Below are 16,722 nucleotides of genomic sequence, written 5' to 3' on the forward strand. Positions count from 1 at the left end.
TATTTGACAGAGAAAGAGACAGCGAGAGAGGGAACTCAAGCAGGGGGAGTGGGAGAGGGAGAAACAGGCTTCCCACTGAGCAGGGAGCCCGATGCGGGGCTCGATCCCAGGACCCCGGGATCATGACCTGAGCCGAAGGCAGACGCTTAACGATTGAGCCACCCAGGTGCCCCATAATGTCCTTTTTTAAAAGGAAACTGTATATGCGATGCAAAAGCAATGGACATCCATCACAGTGTTTTTAACACTTAATATTACGGTGCAAACATTTATCCATGCCATTGAAAATGCATCATTAAATATCATATTTTATGTTTGCAGAATATTCCATGGAAAGTGACTACTATGATGTATTTATCCATCATCATCCTGTTGGACATTTTGGTTACTTCCAGGTTTTCATAATTATTATTATTATATAATACTCTGTGATAAAACATCTTTGTGTTTCTCTTATGACTTTAACCTTTGAGAGCAACCAATTCTGAAATAGAAAAATCCTATTATTGTCATGAAATCAATGCCTGTTATTAATTATATCTTTTTAAACACATTATTTACCACTTTTTTTTGAAAGTGCAGTTTGCAATTATAACTTACTTTTATTGTAATACAGTTTCAATATTTTAAATTCTATACATTAGATTTTATAAACATAGTAAGTATTTAATTATCTGCATTTGTTTTAGTAGAACCTCCATTATGAAAAGCTTTTCATAAATTCAGGAAAGTCTTTTCTCTTCAGAGAGCTTTGAAACCCCTTGAAAATAGGACTAATTATATTCCTTTGGGATTATAGAGATCTGACTTTTTCTACCATAGTCCTTGGCCTAGACCCACCACCCTTAGTGAATATTGTAGGTTGTTGGCTGACAAAATAAAACATTCTGAGATATTAAGATTATATGAACACAAGGTTATTTTTAACTTCCTGTAAGCAAGATCTACATGCTATCATTTTCCGGTTTTAAAGGAAGTAATTCCCTAAATATCCAACTTATTGTTACTCAACCTGAAGCACAATCATATATTTGAAGAATAATGTGGATCAGTCTTTCAGTTATTATCATTTAAAAAGTGTTTTTCAAAATACAATAAAATAAAACAAAAAATAAAATGTGTTTTTCAGAAACAGGTTACAATTACAGTGTGGTCAAGGCTATGTAAATACACTTTTCAAAACCTATAACTAAAAAAAAAGTCCCAAAATGAAACCAGTGACTATCTTTTGGGGGGGCAGAAATATGGAAGACACTCATCCTCTCACCTTTTTACTTTATGAATTTTCCAACTTTTATATAATGTGTATGTATTTTTCATGTAGAAAAAGATAATAACATTTATCTTTTAAAAAGTCAACAGGGCAAAGAACATGAAAATATTATTGCACTAGCTTCCTTGACCTTCCATCCGTCAGATGTTGTTCTTCTCATTTCTTTTCTCACTAAAGCTCCCAGAGAAAGTCAAATAAAGGATTAGGAAGGGCCTGGCCCTCCGGAGAGAATTGCTTTGAGATCTCCCTCTATTTCAAGCCAGGATGATTTCTTTCCCACCCAGTTGGCAACAATAACAACTAGAATCACAGCAGTATTTTTGTGTTTAATCTTGGCTGTCTTAGCTGGGCCAGTGTTCAATTTTAGTTGTTTATTACTCCCTTGACCTTATGCCCCCCAAATTCCCTTACAAATTAAGGAACAAAAGGAGTAGGACATTGGGAAACACCGAAGGATGTTTTCACTTTGAAGTAATACTTTAAACTCACGTCTGGGTGTTTGCTTTAGATCGATGCTACAAATGGCCTTCGCAAAGAAAACACGAGTCAGCAATTTCCCTCCCTTTGGTTATCATGAGGAATCTTACAAACTCACTTTAAGTCACTTCAACATATATATTATACTAGTTTCAGGCTAAATGATGGGGACTGTTACAAAGACGCTATCAGGTTGTTAGGGCTGTGAACATTGTCAGGAATGTGTGTTGGGCCTGATTGCAGAAACTTCCAGAGTCAAGGTACACTAGTGTAGAGATGTGGTCCTCGGTGAGTATTTGTGCTTTCGAGCTTGTAAGCTGCCTAATTGTAAAGCATTTCGAGGTAGTAAAAGTGTGAGGTTTGAATCAGGTGTGATCTGGTTTGAAGTTGTACCATTTAGTGGACTGTGTACGACATATTACTAACCTCCCTGAGATGCAGTTTTCAGACTTGTGAACTGGGGAGAAATTGCTGTTTTATAGAATTGTTATGACATTCAATACAATGGGTTTAAAAACCATGGAGTATGAAAGAGTTCAGTAATGGAAGGCAGTATCATGTATCCCACCCGTTGTCAGCATGACCAGGTGGCAAACTCTGCCTTGGATATAAGCAGATTAACATCACACAAACTTTATGTCAAAGTGAGAAGGGGAGGATTGGCTCTTATTAAACATGTCCCAGAGTACACATTACTACTGGTGAATTTTAGAATTGTTAAATAGGGGTGCCTGGCTGGCTCAGTCGGTAGAGCACGCAACTCTTGATCTCGGGATTGTGGGTTTGAGCCCCACATTGGGTGTGGAGATTACTTAAAAATAAAATCTTTAAAAAAATGGTGTTAAGATATGGCTGAGTTGTTGGAATTGCAAGAGATCACTCACTTTCTGGTATGCCTCGAGATAGGATATAACCTTTCCCTGTTGACCTGCCAACCCCAAGCAGAAGTTCACATATCTGTGCTCTATTAATTGCTTTCCCCCCTTATCCATCCTTTTAGCTTGTCTTTCACTAGACAGTAAAATAATTGAATAAATAACTGGGACTGGGGTCACCTGGGTGGCTCAGTCATTTGAGTGTCTGACTCGATTTCAGCTCAGATCATGATCTCTCTCCCTGCATCAGGCTTTGCACTCAGCGCAGAGTCTGCTTGTCCCTCTCCCTCTGCTACTCCCACTGCTCTCTCTCTCTCTCAAATAAATAAATAAAATCTTTTAAAAAATAACTGGGACTAATTCTGTATTAGGGACAGCACCTAGCTTATCCTTTGCACATTATGTATAATTTATTTATTTTTTTAAAGATTTTATTTATTTGAGAGAGAGAGCAAGCACGAGTGGGAAGGAGGCGTAGACAGAGAGGGAGAAGCAGGCTCCCCACTGAGCAGGGAGCCCGATGCGGGGCTCGATCCCAGGACCCTGGGACCATGACCTGAGCCAAAGGCAGATGCTTAACTGACAGAGCCACCCAGGTGCCCCCATTATGGATAATTTTAAAATAATATTTAACTGATAACCATTTATGCATTCAGTCATCCAACAAGTAATTATTGAGTGCTTACTATGTGCCAGACACTATTTTATTAAAGGGGACACTGGTAAGCAAGAAAGTTAAGATTCCTGTTCTCATTGGTTGATAATATAGTAGGGGAGACAGCAGTAGAAAATAGTGAACCAGGAATAAAGATAAAGACAATGTCTTAAAGACAATGAAAAGAGTTATAAAGACACCATACTATGGTAAGATGATAGGGAATGCCAGAGTACTGGGTAAATGGAAGCTGGTGTTTATTTTCACAGAGGTAGAAGAGTTCATCTTTCTGAGGAGACATTAGAAGACGTAGAGCGGGTACAGAATGAGGGAGAAAAAGTAGGCCTGGGCTAGATCACTTGGGGCTTTGCTGGCAAAGGTGAAAGATCCAAATCCCGTTCTGGTTTCAATAGGATGCCACTGGTGGGCTTAAAGCAAGAGTATGATATGACTCGATTTATACAATAGAAAGAGCCCCACAACGGGGAGGGGCTAAAAAGCTTCTGGCTTTGGGGCGCCTGGGTGGCTCAGTCGTTAAGCGTCTGCCTTCGGCTCAGGTCATGATCCCAGCGTCCTGGGATCGAGCCCCGCATCGGGCTCCCTGCTCGGTGGGAAGCCTGCTTCTCCCTCTCCCACTCCCCCTGCTTGTGTTCCCTCTCTCACTCTCTCTGTCAAATAAATAAATAAAGTCTTTAAAAAAAAAAAAAAAGTCGTTAAAAAGCTTCTGGCTTTGAGTTTGGTGAAGGGATACCAGGTAACAATGAGTGGAGGCAGAGAGACCAGTCTGGAAGAAATTATGGCAATAGTCCTGACAAAAGATGATGCTGCGTTGGTGGTGGTGATGGCAGGGTGATGTGGTGAGAGACAGTGGGACTCCCTGATGGATTGGGCTTGGGGGCAGAGTGAGGGAAAGAGAGAAATTAAGGTTGATTTCTAGAGTGTTGGCCTTAGCAGTCGGGTGAATGGTGATGCCTTTTACGGAGATGGGGATCACAGGACGAGGAGCAGGCATATGGAGAGAAATCATGATACCACAGAATACGGAATACAGGCTGATCTTGAGTAAGCTGTTTGGGTGAAGGGGAACATAAATCTCATTCCCGCAGGCTCGGATGTCATGTTTTCTAATACTGGATTCTAGAATCATGGATTCTAGTACTAGTGACAATTTTCTGCCACTTGCCAAACTGTGCTGAAGTTAGCCAAGTAAATGTAATGCTTGAATAATGTCCATAGTATGAAGAACATGCCCTCCCATATTTGTTAATTGTGCTCGCGTTTCTTCCCGAGCAGATCTGCCAAGCAGCTTGCCACTCTCTTCGTGAACCTGTGTGTCACTGCAGAGACCCATGAGGTCTCTGCGCTCTGGTTCCTGTGGTATGTGAAGCAGTGTGGGGGCACGACCAGGATCATCTCAACAACCAATGGAGGGCAGGTACTCATCCATCCCCACACTGTTCCAACAGAAGACCACCATGTCTAAATAAAAAATTGGCATCCTCCTTCTTCAGTCATGAATGGATGAGGCAGGAGGCAGGCTTGTGGACTTCACAACTTTATGATGGCAGCCCCAAGTGGTTTTGTGAGGGACAGTCTGTTGTTAGGGACCCAACGTGAGAACCCGGCCGCCAATGGGGCTTTAAGATGTACCTCGCTACATAGTTTTGCCATTTTCCATTTGGATATGCATCTGATTATTATCCGGGAAGTTTGTAGGAGACCATCCAATGAACATAGCTTGAGCACTTCTTGGAAAGCTCAGAAAGGAAAGTCAGAAACGCATTTTCAATTTCAAACACACACATTCCACACAAAATCCATTCACTCATGCTTTCATTCATTCATTCATTGTTTCCTGAGCCCCAGCATTGTATAAAGCTCTGTGCTAGGCCTAGTAGGAAGTGAAGTTGAGACCTTAAGTAATCTGCTTGCTGGTCATTTTCCTTCCTTTCCCCTTTCTCATTCTCCCCTCTGCTCCTCCTCCCTCTCCCCCTCCTTCTTCTCTTTGTCTTTCTCCTCTTCTCTCTCTCTCCCTCTCATTCTTCTCAGACCTATTTGAAATAATCTTTTACAAAATTACCTGAACTGAAAATTTAGGAGAAGGCAGTCAGCTCAACCATGTGCCCAGCCATGCAGAATATTCAGAAGCAACAGGCTTGTGACCCAGGATGAGATGGGCAGCCTGCAACAGAGAGGAGGGTAGCCTGGGGGTGGGTAGGCCAGGGAGGTTCTCAGCCTGAGTAACAAGGAATGGAAAAACAGGCTTAGGTGTGCTCAGGCAAGTGGTAGTCCAGCTGCAGGTGGGACTTCACCGGACCCAGCAACCCAACAGAAGGATCTAGATGGGACATGAAGCAGGGGTAGCAGCCGGGCAGGTAGGACATGGGGGTCAGGCTGAGGATGTCCAGCAGAGGGTGGAGCCTGGGAATCCACAAGAGCATGGCCTAACAGTCACCTGTCTAGAAAGCCTGTAATTTTGTCAAAAGCCAGCAATCACTTGTTAGAAAACAGTGGTCGAAGACATGATTTGCAACAGCAAAATGCAATTTATACATCTCACAGAGAGATATGTGAGAAAAACTCACAACTGAATCATTGAAACCCGTTCCTATATTTCCTACCCATCTCTTGAGTCCTCTTTTCTTTCCAGGAGAGGAAATTTGTGGGCGGATCTGGGCAAGTGAGTGAGCGGATAATGGACCTCCTTGGCGACCAAGTGAAGCTGGAGAGGCCCGTGACCCACATTGACCAGACAGGAGAAAATGTCCTTGTGGAGACCCTCAACCATGAGGTGTATGAGGTAACCAAAAGCCTTAAACTAGGGGAGGTGGCCAGAATCCCATAGATAATCAAAGCTTAAATAAAGCCAAGAATGTTCCAGACTTCATAGACAATGCTTTGCCAAAGGTGAAAAAGCTACCTCTGTCTGAAAGAAGGGAAAAGAGAACCAGAATATTTGGAGAGAGGGCAGATTTGTAAAATCATATATTATCAAGCCTCTGTATTGGGCTCCTATGTAATTAGATACCAAAGAAAATATTTACTGAATAAATATCAAGTGCTTCCTATGTGTCTGGCATTATTCTAGGAGTTGGGAACACAGCAGAGAACAAAGCAGATAAAATTCTCTGCCCTCATGTGGCTTACATTCTAGTGAAGGAGAAAGGCCATAATTAAGTATATGGTTAAGATATAAAGTATCTCAGATGGTGGTAAGTACTATGGAAGAAAATCAATCAGGGAAGGAGGAGAGAGTGTACCAGAAGGGTTGGGGGGGTAAGGGGATCAGTCATGCAATTTTAAATAAGGTCGTGGGGGAAGGCCTCAATCAGAAGGTGATATTTTAGCACAGAACCAAAAAAGATGAGGGGTTGAACCATGTGATGTGGTCCTTCGAGGGAAGAGCATTCCAAGTAGAACAGCCAATGCAAGGGCCCTGAGGTAGAAGCAGGCCCAACATGATGAAGAAACAGCAAGGTGGTCAAATGGCAGAATTAAAGGAATGAGGGGAAGAATAACAGAAGATGAGATCAGTGCTGTAACAAGGGTCCATTTCTATATAGGGCCTTGGAGGTGAGTGTAAGGAACTTGGCTTTGACTCCAAGTGTGATGGAAAGTCATGGGAGGATTTGAACTAGGGAACAATAAGGGCTAATTTTGGTTTTAGCGTGATTCTTCCCATTTTTCTGTTAAGAAGACACTCGAGGGATGCCCGGCTGGCTCAGTCAGTGGAGCGTGTGACTCTTGACCTCGGGGTTGTGAGTTCAAGCCCCATGTTGGGTGTAGAGATTACTTACAAATAAAATCTTTGGGGAAAAAAAAAAAAACATTCCAAGGGGGCCAAGGGTAAAATGAAGGAGAAACATTTGGAAAAAAAACAACAACCCATGAATAATGTTTAAGCAGGTCATTTTTCTTCCAGGCTAAGTATGTGATTAGCGCTGTTCCTCCTATTCTGGGCATGAAGATTCATTTCAATCCCCCTCTGCCAATGATGAGAAACCAGCTGATCACTCGTGTGCCTTTGGGTTCTGTCATCAAGTGTATGGTTTATTATAAAGAGCCTTTCTGGAGGAAGAAGGGTGAGTATTATCAGAAGGTCCAAGAAACTTGGTGCAAAGATATGTATTTGCATGTAACTGGTTTTATTAGAATGCTGGGCATAAAACACTACTAGTCCAGGGGCTGAGTACCGTTCTAGCCAATAAAATATATTGTGCCAATAAAATATATATTTGGCACAAACTCCCTTGAACTATGACTGATTCTTTTCATAGTTTACTATAAAGACTTGTTTTATCCTGCCACAAAATCTTGTGAAAATAGTTACTCTCACTTTCTTTTTTTTAAAGATTTTATTTATTTATTTGACAGAGAGAGACACAGCGAGAGAGGGAACACAAGCAGAGGGAGTGGGAGAGGGAGAAGCAGGCTTCCCGCTGAGCAGGGAGCCCGATGCGGGGCTCGATCCCAGGACCCTGGGATCATGACCTGAGCCGAGGGCAGACGCTTAACGACTGAGCCACCCAGGCGCCCCTTATTCTCACTTTCTAATACAGTTTTTTGAAGGATGAGCCATTCACAAAAGTAGGGATTCTGAACCAGGCGATCTCTCATCCGTGTTGAGATTCTACTGTATTAAGTTAAGCTGATTCATTCATTCATGTTCTAGGGATGCCCACGAAGTGCTCGATTCCACAACAGTGGAAATGTTCTAGAGATGCTCTGTCCAGTACAACAGCCACTAGGCACATGTGGGTATCGAACACCTAAACGTGGCTAGCATGGGGCGCCTGGGTGGCCTAGTCGGTTAAGAGTCTGCCTTCGGCTCAGGTCATGACCCCGGGGTCCTGGGATCGAGCCCCGCATCGGGCTCCCTGCTCCGCGGGAAGCCTGCTTCTCCCTCCCCCTCTGCCCTTCCCCCTGCTCATTCTCTGTCTCTCTCTCTCAAATAAATAAATAAAATCTTTAAAAAAATTTAAAAATAAAAAATAAAATGACAGAAGCCAATACCTGCTTTTAAAAAAATTGCAGAAGTAAATGTGTTCCCTATAAAATGTACAAAAAAAAGTGAAAAATGTCCCTCTCCTATGGCGTGTGTCCTGGCATATCCTCCCCTTAGGGAACAACTACTAAAAATTTAAGTTGTTTATCTTTAGAAATTTATCATATGCAGGGCACCTGGGTGGCTGAGTCCGTTAAGCGTCTGACTCTTGGTTTCAGCTCAGGTCATGATTTCAGGGTCGTGGGATCGAGGCCCATGTTGGGCTCCACACTCAATGGGGAGTCTGCTTGAGATTCTGTCCCCTCTCCCTCTGCCCCTCCTCTCTCTCTCAAATAAATAAATCTTCAAAAAAAAGGAAATTTATCATATGCACAGGTAATACTTTAAATATATGTATACATATATATTGAAATATATATACACTTTGAATATATATTAAAGAATGTGTGTAACATTTATAAGCGAATATAATTTTAAGTAAATGTTGCACATTTTTCCAAAAGCGTATTTTTTTAAAACAAGATACATACTGTACTGAAATTCACTCTTTTTTTGGTTAACAATGAACCATAGACGTGTCTCCACATCAGTGCATTTAAATCTACCTCATTTCAACAACTGAATAAAGAGTATTTCATTGTGTGGCTCCATCAGAATTTACCACATAGGTCTGCTGTTGATAGGCATTTCGATTGTTTCCAAGTTTTTGCTATTATTACACACGATGCTGCAGTAAACTGCATTCTTCATATAGCTCTGCAAATCTGTATAGGAGCATTTCCTTTTGATACATTTGTAAAAGTGGAATTTTGAAGGCAATTGACATGGGTAGACCTTTGAAATTTTTGTTAAGAGTTCTGGAGGAGATTATGCTAAGTGAAATAAGTCAGTCAAGCAGAGAAAGTCAATTATCATATAGTTTCACTTATTCGTGGAACATAAGGAATAGCATGGAGGACATTAGGAGAAGGAAGGGAAGAATGAAGTGGGGGGAATCGGAGGGAGAGATGAACCATGAGAGACTATGGACTCTGAGAAACAAACAGGGTTTGGGGGGGGAGGGGGGATTGGTTAGCCCGGTGATGGGTATTAAGGAGGGCACGTACTGCATGGAGCACTGGGTGTTATACGAAAACAATGGATCGTGGATCACCACATCAAAAACTAATGATGTATTGTATGGTGACTAACATGACATAATAAAATTAAAAAAAAAAAAGAGTTCCTGTCCTCCCAACGTCCTTGCCAACTAATAATATTTTACTACTAATATTTTAAACTTTACCAATCAGCAGAGGAAAATATCCCATTTATCTAGAATTTGTTAATTTTAACCATTAAGAAGGCTTGAGGCTATATCAAATTATTTTGTAAATTACCTATTTATCCTTTGCTTGTTAATTTTTTTCTTTATGTGTTGCAAATATTTTGCAAGTAGTGTGTTGCAGTCCTTGACTGTTGTCAGTTTATTTCTGCTTTTCTTGCTGCGTCTCTGGTTAAAGGACTTCCTTAAATGTCTAGATGTCCTTGACCGTCCCTTCCTTTTTAAGAGTGAGGCCTGACCAAGCTGACCGGAAGTCCGGTGTTCATGGATGGGACTCCTGAGTGGTCTCCCTACAAGTGATAGAAATGTCACTGATGCCGCACAGTTTGTCCCAGCACGAACGTGACTTCTCTCTCTGTCCCTTTTTCCTTCACTCATGCCCAGTGTGCTTGCATGGCTCGGAGGCCAGCATTGCTCTCGGAAGGAAGTGTCTAAGGACCCACGCCATCCAGAAAGCAAGGCCTCCATTCAGGACAGCCTCCATTCAGTGTCCCCCACTAGTTCTCTGTCCAGTCTAGCTGACCCCACACCATCAGTGTGCACGCTCTCTTTTCATCTCTTCTTTCTTGTCTTCTTATAACAGACGATTCCTTGGCTATTTCTCTTGTATCCTTAAGTCTTCTTGAGTTCTTGGGTAGACTTAAGACATTTCTTCTTCCCATACTTCAGTTTCTCTCAACATTTTTCCGGTCCCTGCACACTTGAGGGGCATGCAAGCAGCCCTCAATGCAGCGGCTGGCTGGGACATTGATTCTTACGGGTGCACAGTGAAGGGAATGTGGAAGAGAGAGAGAGAAGCAAGTGCAGGTAAAAAAAAAACAAACCTTCAGGTGTGTCTGCTCACACACAGGTTGAGGGTGGTGCAATACCCTCAAAGTTCTCTGTTCTTTCTTCCTCCTTTTGAAACCCTCTCATCGGATTTTCTAGACAACATTTGTTCCAGAGTCCTCCACCATAACTTTGTTCAAACAACCTCAAATTTGCGAGAGAATGATGGAGGGGAATGAGAGAAGCACTTTGGACCAGAATGAGCTGACATTATTTCTGGAGTTGTTCTGGAGATCATGTAACAAATGAGGGTTTGGAACTCTGTGGAGGCTGGTTATCCATGTCCTCTCTGCCCTGTCTCCAGAAAAACCGAGAACTAGTTGGCTTAGTCTAAGTGGTTCCTCATAAAAAGTGAACATTCAGTCCCTTCTATTTTACAATAATGGACTAGTATTTTTTTTTTTACACATCTTTGGTTTTATCTGATTTCTTATGAAAGAGGAAGCAAGATGGGGCACAAGTCTTTTTTTTTTAAGATTTTATTTATTTATTTGTCAGAGAGACAGAGAGCACAAGCTGGGGGCGGGGGGCGGCATGCAGAGGGAGAAGCAGGCTCCCTGCTGAGCAAGGAGCCCGATGCGGGACTCGATCCCAGGACCCTGGGATCATGACCTGAGCCGAAGGCAGACGCCTAACCAGCGAGCCACCCGGCTGTCCTGGGACACAAGTCTTAATGACAGGGAAGACAAGATTTTACTGAATTGTGGCCTGGATTAATTCATAACATCACATTGCTTCATTCTGTGCAAAGAGGCATCTACGGTTTGATTTTTCACAAAATGTTGGCTACTCACCCTTCTTTTTGACATCAGTTTGGTTTGCCTTCATTATGTAGAGTATAACATCTTGTACTTGGCCTTCGGGCTCCTAAATTGAAAATGTGTGCTTCACAGTAGCTATTTTGGGTAGTTTGATAAGGTGATGAATATCTTTTTCCATTTTGCTGTTTTCCAAGATTACTGTGGAACCATGATCATTGAAGGAGAGGAAGCTCCAATTGCCTACACGTTGGATGATACCAAACCTGATGGCAACTGTGCCGCCATAATGGGGTAAGGCGTGCTTACGGTGGTGCGGGTGCTCTTTGGTGTTGACAGAATATTCCAGTACTGTTAATAAATGTGCCCTAAATTTTGTTAAATATTTTTTTTTTTTACCCAATGGGTAAAAATCTCCAAATCTGGCAGTAGAAAAATTCTTAATGCCTTTAAAAAAATTACGTGTTCCAATGGATAAATATTTAGAAAGGAAGTAGAATACCAATCACATTTTAAAATTTGTTATATCCATTTTCTGCTTCATATTTCGTGCTGGGGGTAGATATATTTTGGTGAGCTATCTTTTGTGAAAGTATAATATAAAGATGACTTAGGGTGTTTTACTAAAGGGGCTTCTTGTGGCTCCTGTGTGGGCATCAGTGGTAATTATGTGGGATACTGAGATTTTTCTGAGCTGCTAGAGAGGAGCCAAGGCCGGCCCAGTGCTCAGCTTGGCAGGCAAAACCAGCACAGACTGGGGAAGTCTTGTGTGTGGGGGTATAGCTCAGGGGTAGAGCATTTGACTGCAGACTGGGGAAGTCTTGGGGGTCAGAACCTGGCCCAGATTGGTGGTTACCTGAAGCAGCCAAAATTGAGATGAGCCCTAAGATAGATACATCCAAACGTATTTTCGAGAGAGCCCCAGGTGACGACAGGGAGATCAAGGCCAGTTGTGAAGTTGAAGGCAATCATAGGGCTAGATGGAGGCAGATTTGAGAAGGCTGGATGCTAGACACCCTCGTGAGACAGAACCAAAGAGCAAGGGCTGGATGACCTTAGGTGAGCGTTTGAGCTCAAGGGCTCATTCTTGTCGGCCATCAGCCATGTGGGGGGAGGCAGGTCAATCATCATATTGTCTTGGGCAGAAATTATGGCCGGTCATCTGTGTTTCGTCCCTCAATCACTGAAGCTGAAGGTGCTTGTCAGTGTCAAGAATGTAGCACGTGAACAGTGAAACATGGAACAATAAACTAGTATGTCATTTGTTTCTTTTGGTTGACTTCCATTTGCTCTCTGGGCACATGTGTAGCTATAGAATTGGGGCCAGGATGAAAGCAGCCATTAATTTCCCTCCTTTTTCTTATTTGTATGTTTTAGATTTATCCTTGCCCACAAAGCCCGAAAACTGGCACGTCTTACCAAAGATGAAAGGTACGGAACCAAGTGCCTCTTCTCTCTTCCTTCCTTCTTTTCTGCCTACTTGCCTGCCTTTACATTTTATTTAACTTTTTAATTTGAAGACTGCCTAACTATAGGCATATTCCCAGTGCTACGCGTCAGCGATAAGTCTAGTAGAGAGACACAGTCAATGACTTAAGAACCGAGTGTTCAAATTAATATATTTTTAAAAGATTTTATTTATTTATTTATTTGAGAGAGAGAATGAGATAGAGAGAGCATGAGAGGGGGGAGGGTCAGAGGGAGAAGCAGGCTCCCCGCTGAGCAGGGAGCCCGATGCAGGACTCAATCCGGGGACTCCAGGATCATGACCTGAGCCTAAGGCAGTGGCTTAACCAACTGAGCCACCCAGGCGCCCCGTCAAATTAATATTTTTTGAGTTTATTGTACATAAGATACCATGCGAGGAGCTCTATGGAATACAAAAATGGACATAGCCCAGGGGCTGAAGACGTACTGGGGAAGGAGATAACCAGGTAGACAAATGACTGCGAGGCAGCGCAATCTGTGTATATCCTGCATGAGTGATGCATAACAATTACAGATTATAGGGACAGAGGGACGAGTTTCTCTGGAGGTGGCACTTTCTTCCAGCAGTTAATATTCACCACTGGCAATTATTATTCCCACACCACCTCTCATGCATATTTACCAACTCCGAGCCTCTGAATTACATTATGGCGTGTTCCTTCCCCTCCATTATCCTGCTTCTCTGTGACTAATGTCACCGCTGCGCTTGGCCCAGGGAATGGAGGTCTGACCGGGCCACTCACCTAAAAAAAATAAATAAATAAAAAATAAAAAATCGCCACTGAAATATCAAGATCCATGAAGGTAGGAGGTTTTGTCTGGCTGGTCCACTGCCCGATCTCCAGTGCCTGCAACAAAGCTTTTCCCCGTTTAGCTTTTGATCATGTTTATGGCTTATGTGTTTTATACTATAAGAAAAGATTAACTTTTTATGAAGTTAAATTTATCAGTTTTTAAAATCATGCCTTCGGGATGGTCTCACATATGCTGAAAATACTTTTCTATTCCAAGAGTATTTTAAAAATCACTCATTTTCCGATTTCTTTTCTGGTTTCATCTATTACATTGAAGACCTTTGATCTTCCGAAATATATGTTGGTGTACGAAGTCACATAGGAGGTCGACTTTGTTTCATTCACGGGTAGCTCTTTGTCCCAGTGCCATTTTATTGATTAATCAGTCTTTCCCTCGTAGGTTTTAGTAACTTTTAAAAATCATTGCCTGACTCTAAATTCTGTAAAAATCAGACTTGAAGTCACTTGAAGTTAACTATAATCTCACACCCCAACTAATAATTGTCTGACTATTGGCTAATGTCCACCTCCCCCGTGAAACTAAATTTCTTAAGAGCCACCATTTATTGAACGTCTATTGTGTCCCAACTCTTTATTGAGCATCTATTATGTCCCAGTTATTATAAAGCATAACTTTCTATGCTGTGCATCAGTGGTTCTCAAACCTGAGAATCATCTGGAAACTTGGGGAAAGCGCAGCTCTGCCTGCCACTGCTGTTTCTGAATCAGCAGGTCTGGGCTGGGGCCTGAGAACTTGCATTTCTAACAAGTTCCCCGGGTGACGTTGCTGCGGCTGCAGCTGGTGGTGGTCTGAGGACCACACTGTTTTACAGCATGAAAAAAAAAATCATGCCAGTTTGTTAATAAAACTAAAGCGCAGAGAGCTTCAGTAACCTGCTCAGGGTCTCCTAGTATTTGAGAGGCAGCAGCAGAATTCAAGGCTTTTCCTGCCCCTTCCTCTTTCCACTCTGCCCATTGCCTGGCCGTGGGGCGGTGAGAGGAAGAGGGGAAGCAAGGATCCCCCCAGAATCTCTAGCACTTCGCAGACTGACACTTACAAGGTGCACAGTGTTTTCTTGAATGAATGACCAAATTGCCAGGTAGCCCCCCGTGATGCGGGCCATGTATCATTTTCTCTTCCTTCATATTGTTGGTGACCACATAGACTTAAGACATTTGAAATAGAACAAAGGGTCTTGTTTTGAAAAATTAAAATGAAATGGCAAGCGGAAGCAGTAGCTCACAGGGTCTTTGGATGAAGGGTTGGGTGTCTCTTTTACTTCCTTCCTTTCTTCATTTGCCCTTTTGTCTTTTTCTCCACCCCCCACCCCCCCGCCATAGGATGAAGAAACTGTGTGAGCTCTATGCAAAAGTTCTGGGCTCCCAAGAAGCTTTGCAAGTAAGATGGAGAGAGCCCCCTGGTTTTGTCCTCAAGGGGCTACGAGGGATAGGCTCACGCAAGTAGCGTTCTAGAGAGCTCACGTTCTCTCTGATAGCTCAAGAATCCCACAACACTGTTGTGTTGCAGGCAATGCCTCACTTGTCCCCGAGTTCAGCACTCTTCCTGGAGCAGGACGGTGGGCCACGCCACTCCCACCTCCATCAGAGGGGTAGAACAGAGCTTATGCTACTCCTCAGGAGGTCCTGGATCCTAGCAGCCGGGATGGGAATGCAGAGAGTTTTCTCTCTCTCCGATCCTATAAAAAGCTGAGGTTCTCATTTGTTTGCATAAACTAGCATATAAGCATTCCCTAGCACCCACCCTGCACTGTCTCAGAGGTACAGATCGGGTGGCCTGTCCCTCTCCTGCACATCCCCTTTTCTCTCGTTTTACCCTTGAACATTAGGGGTGCAGGGAAGACACGCCGATGATATTGGCCCAGGGGGAGCCCTGCCGGCCGAGTTTCACAGACACCTTCGGAAGTAGCCTGAGGCTGAGGACCCTGCGATCTTCAAGTTACACAAGTAGTAGCCCCCACCCCACCCAGGTGGTGAAAGGCAGGATGGGGGGGGAATCATGGGGCGGTGTGGTAAGGGCATTTGGTGACCGCCAGAGGGCGCAATGCGCCCCTGACCAGTAGACCTAATCACCTCCCTCATCCATATTTAAAGCAACGAATTGGTTTTCTCGCGACGTGCACCAGACCGCGGGGGTTTGTAACGTTTGAACATGGATTAAATCACCTTTTGAAAGCGAGTATTAAATCCGGTTATCCATAAAACATTGGAAGACAATGGAGACCCATGTACAAAAGAGCGGTTAAAGAGTGAGAAAAATCTAATGAGGGGGCTAAGACTGTTCAAATTGTTAAGCCTCTTAAATCCAAATCTCTGCAGTGCACACCATGACCTAGTTGAGCAACTACATGGCTTAATCTTCTTACTTCCACACAGATCTTGCTCAACTTCACAGCGCCTTGCGCCCTCCCACTCAGGTTGTTGTAGCTTTTCAGTTTGTCATTTTCGTTCATTCTTTTAAAGCAAGATTCCCCTTCCCCTCCTCCCCTCGCCCCCCACATGATGTAGGTGAAACTCATGCTCTTGAGGACTTTGGGAGTTCCTTGAACGAGAGTGATTGATTGGTTTGGAGAGAAGCATAATAATAATAATGAAGATTGTGTTTTGCTTCATTTTTTTTGTGCTTCCATAGACCATTTAGCAAGTTTATTTATTTGAGAGAGAGAGAGAGAAGGGGTAAGGGGAGGAGCAGAGGGAGAGGGAGAAGCAGACTCTTGCTGAGTGGGGAGCCCGACACGGGGCTCGATTCCAGGACCCTGAGATCATGACCTGAGCTGAAGGCAGCGCTTAATCAACTGAACCACCCAGGTGCCCCTCGAAAGTTTAAATATAAGCATAGCCTCTAGGCTCAAGGGTAGCACGAGTGAAGTAGCAAAACCACCAATATACACATGCAAAAAAAAAAAAAAAACCCTTTCACGTCCATTAAAAATGACTGGTTTTTCTGTTTTAAAATGCTGTCCAGATACTTCACCCTGGTAGATACTCAAGCTTTCTCGAAGTAAACGTCCTGAGACGCACTCAGGCTGAGGTGGTATGTCACTGAGATCCCTCCAACGACCTGTGGGATGGTTGTTTGGAGAACCCCAGTTGGAAGGGAATGTAGTTGCTCTCAAATTCCAACAACAGTTGAGCATGTTTAGTGTGGGAAAGTCTCTTTCTTCGAATAAGAATGTGGGTGAGTCATTGCTGCTGATAAAGATGAGCTGGTCATGTCCTTGTTTGCT

At 43.1% G+C, this 16,722-nt stretch overlaps 1 protein-coding gene across 3 annotated transcripts in view; it reads left to right on the forward strand.

Annotated features, from left to right (window-relative positions):
- MAOB (monoamine oxidase B) overlaps window positions 1–16,722 on the forward strand; it is a 91,202-nt gene that overhangs the window by 64,178 nt on the left and 10,302 nt on the right. For all 3 annotated transcript variants that reach the window (XM_081808972.1, XM_081808971.1, XM_081808973.1), the window contains 6 exons: window positions 4,574–4,715; window positions 5,931–6,080; window positions 7,203–7,362; window positions 11,393–11,489; window positions 12,573–12,626; window positions 14,819–14,876. In XM_081808972.1, the coding sequence (XP_081665098.1) occupies window positions 4,574–4,715; window positions 5,931–6,080; window positions 7,203–7,362; window positions 11,393–11,489; window positions 12,573–12,626; window positions 14,819–14,876 (661 nt within the window). The remainder of the gene's footprint in view (window positions 1–4,573; window positions 4,716–5,930; window positions 6,081–7,202; window positions 7,363–11,392; window positions 11,490–12,572; window positions 12,627–14,818; window positions 14,877–16,722) is intronic.

This window comes from Leptonychotes weddellii, chromosome X, assembly GCF_054177405.1.
Source record: "Leptonychotes weddellii isolate Sample4059 chromosome X, ASM5417740v2, whole genome shotgun sequence".
NCBI classification, from domain to species: domain Eukaryota; kingdom Metazoa; phylum Chordata; class Mammalia; order Carnivora; family Phocidae; genus Leptonychotes; species Leptonychotes weddellii.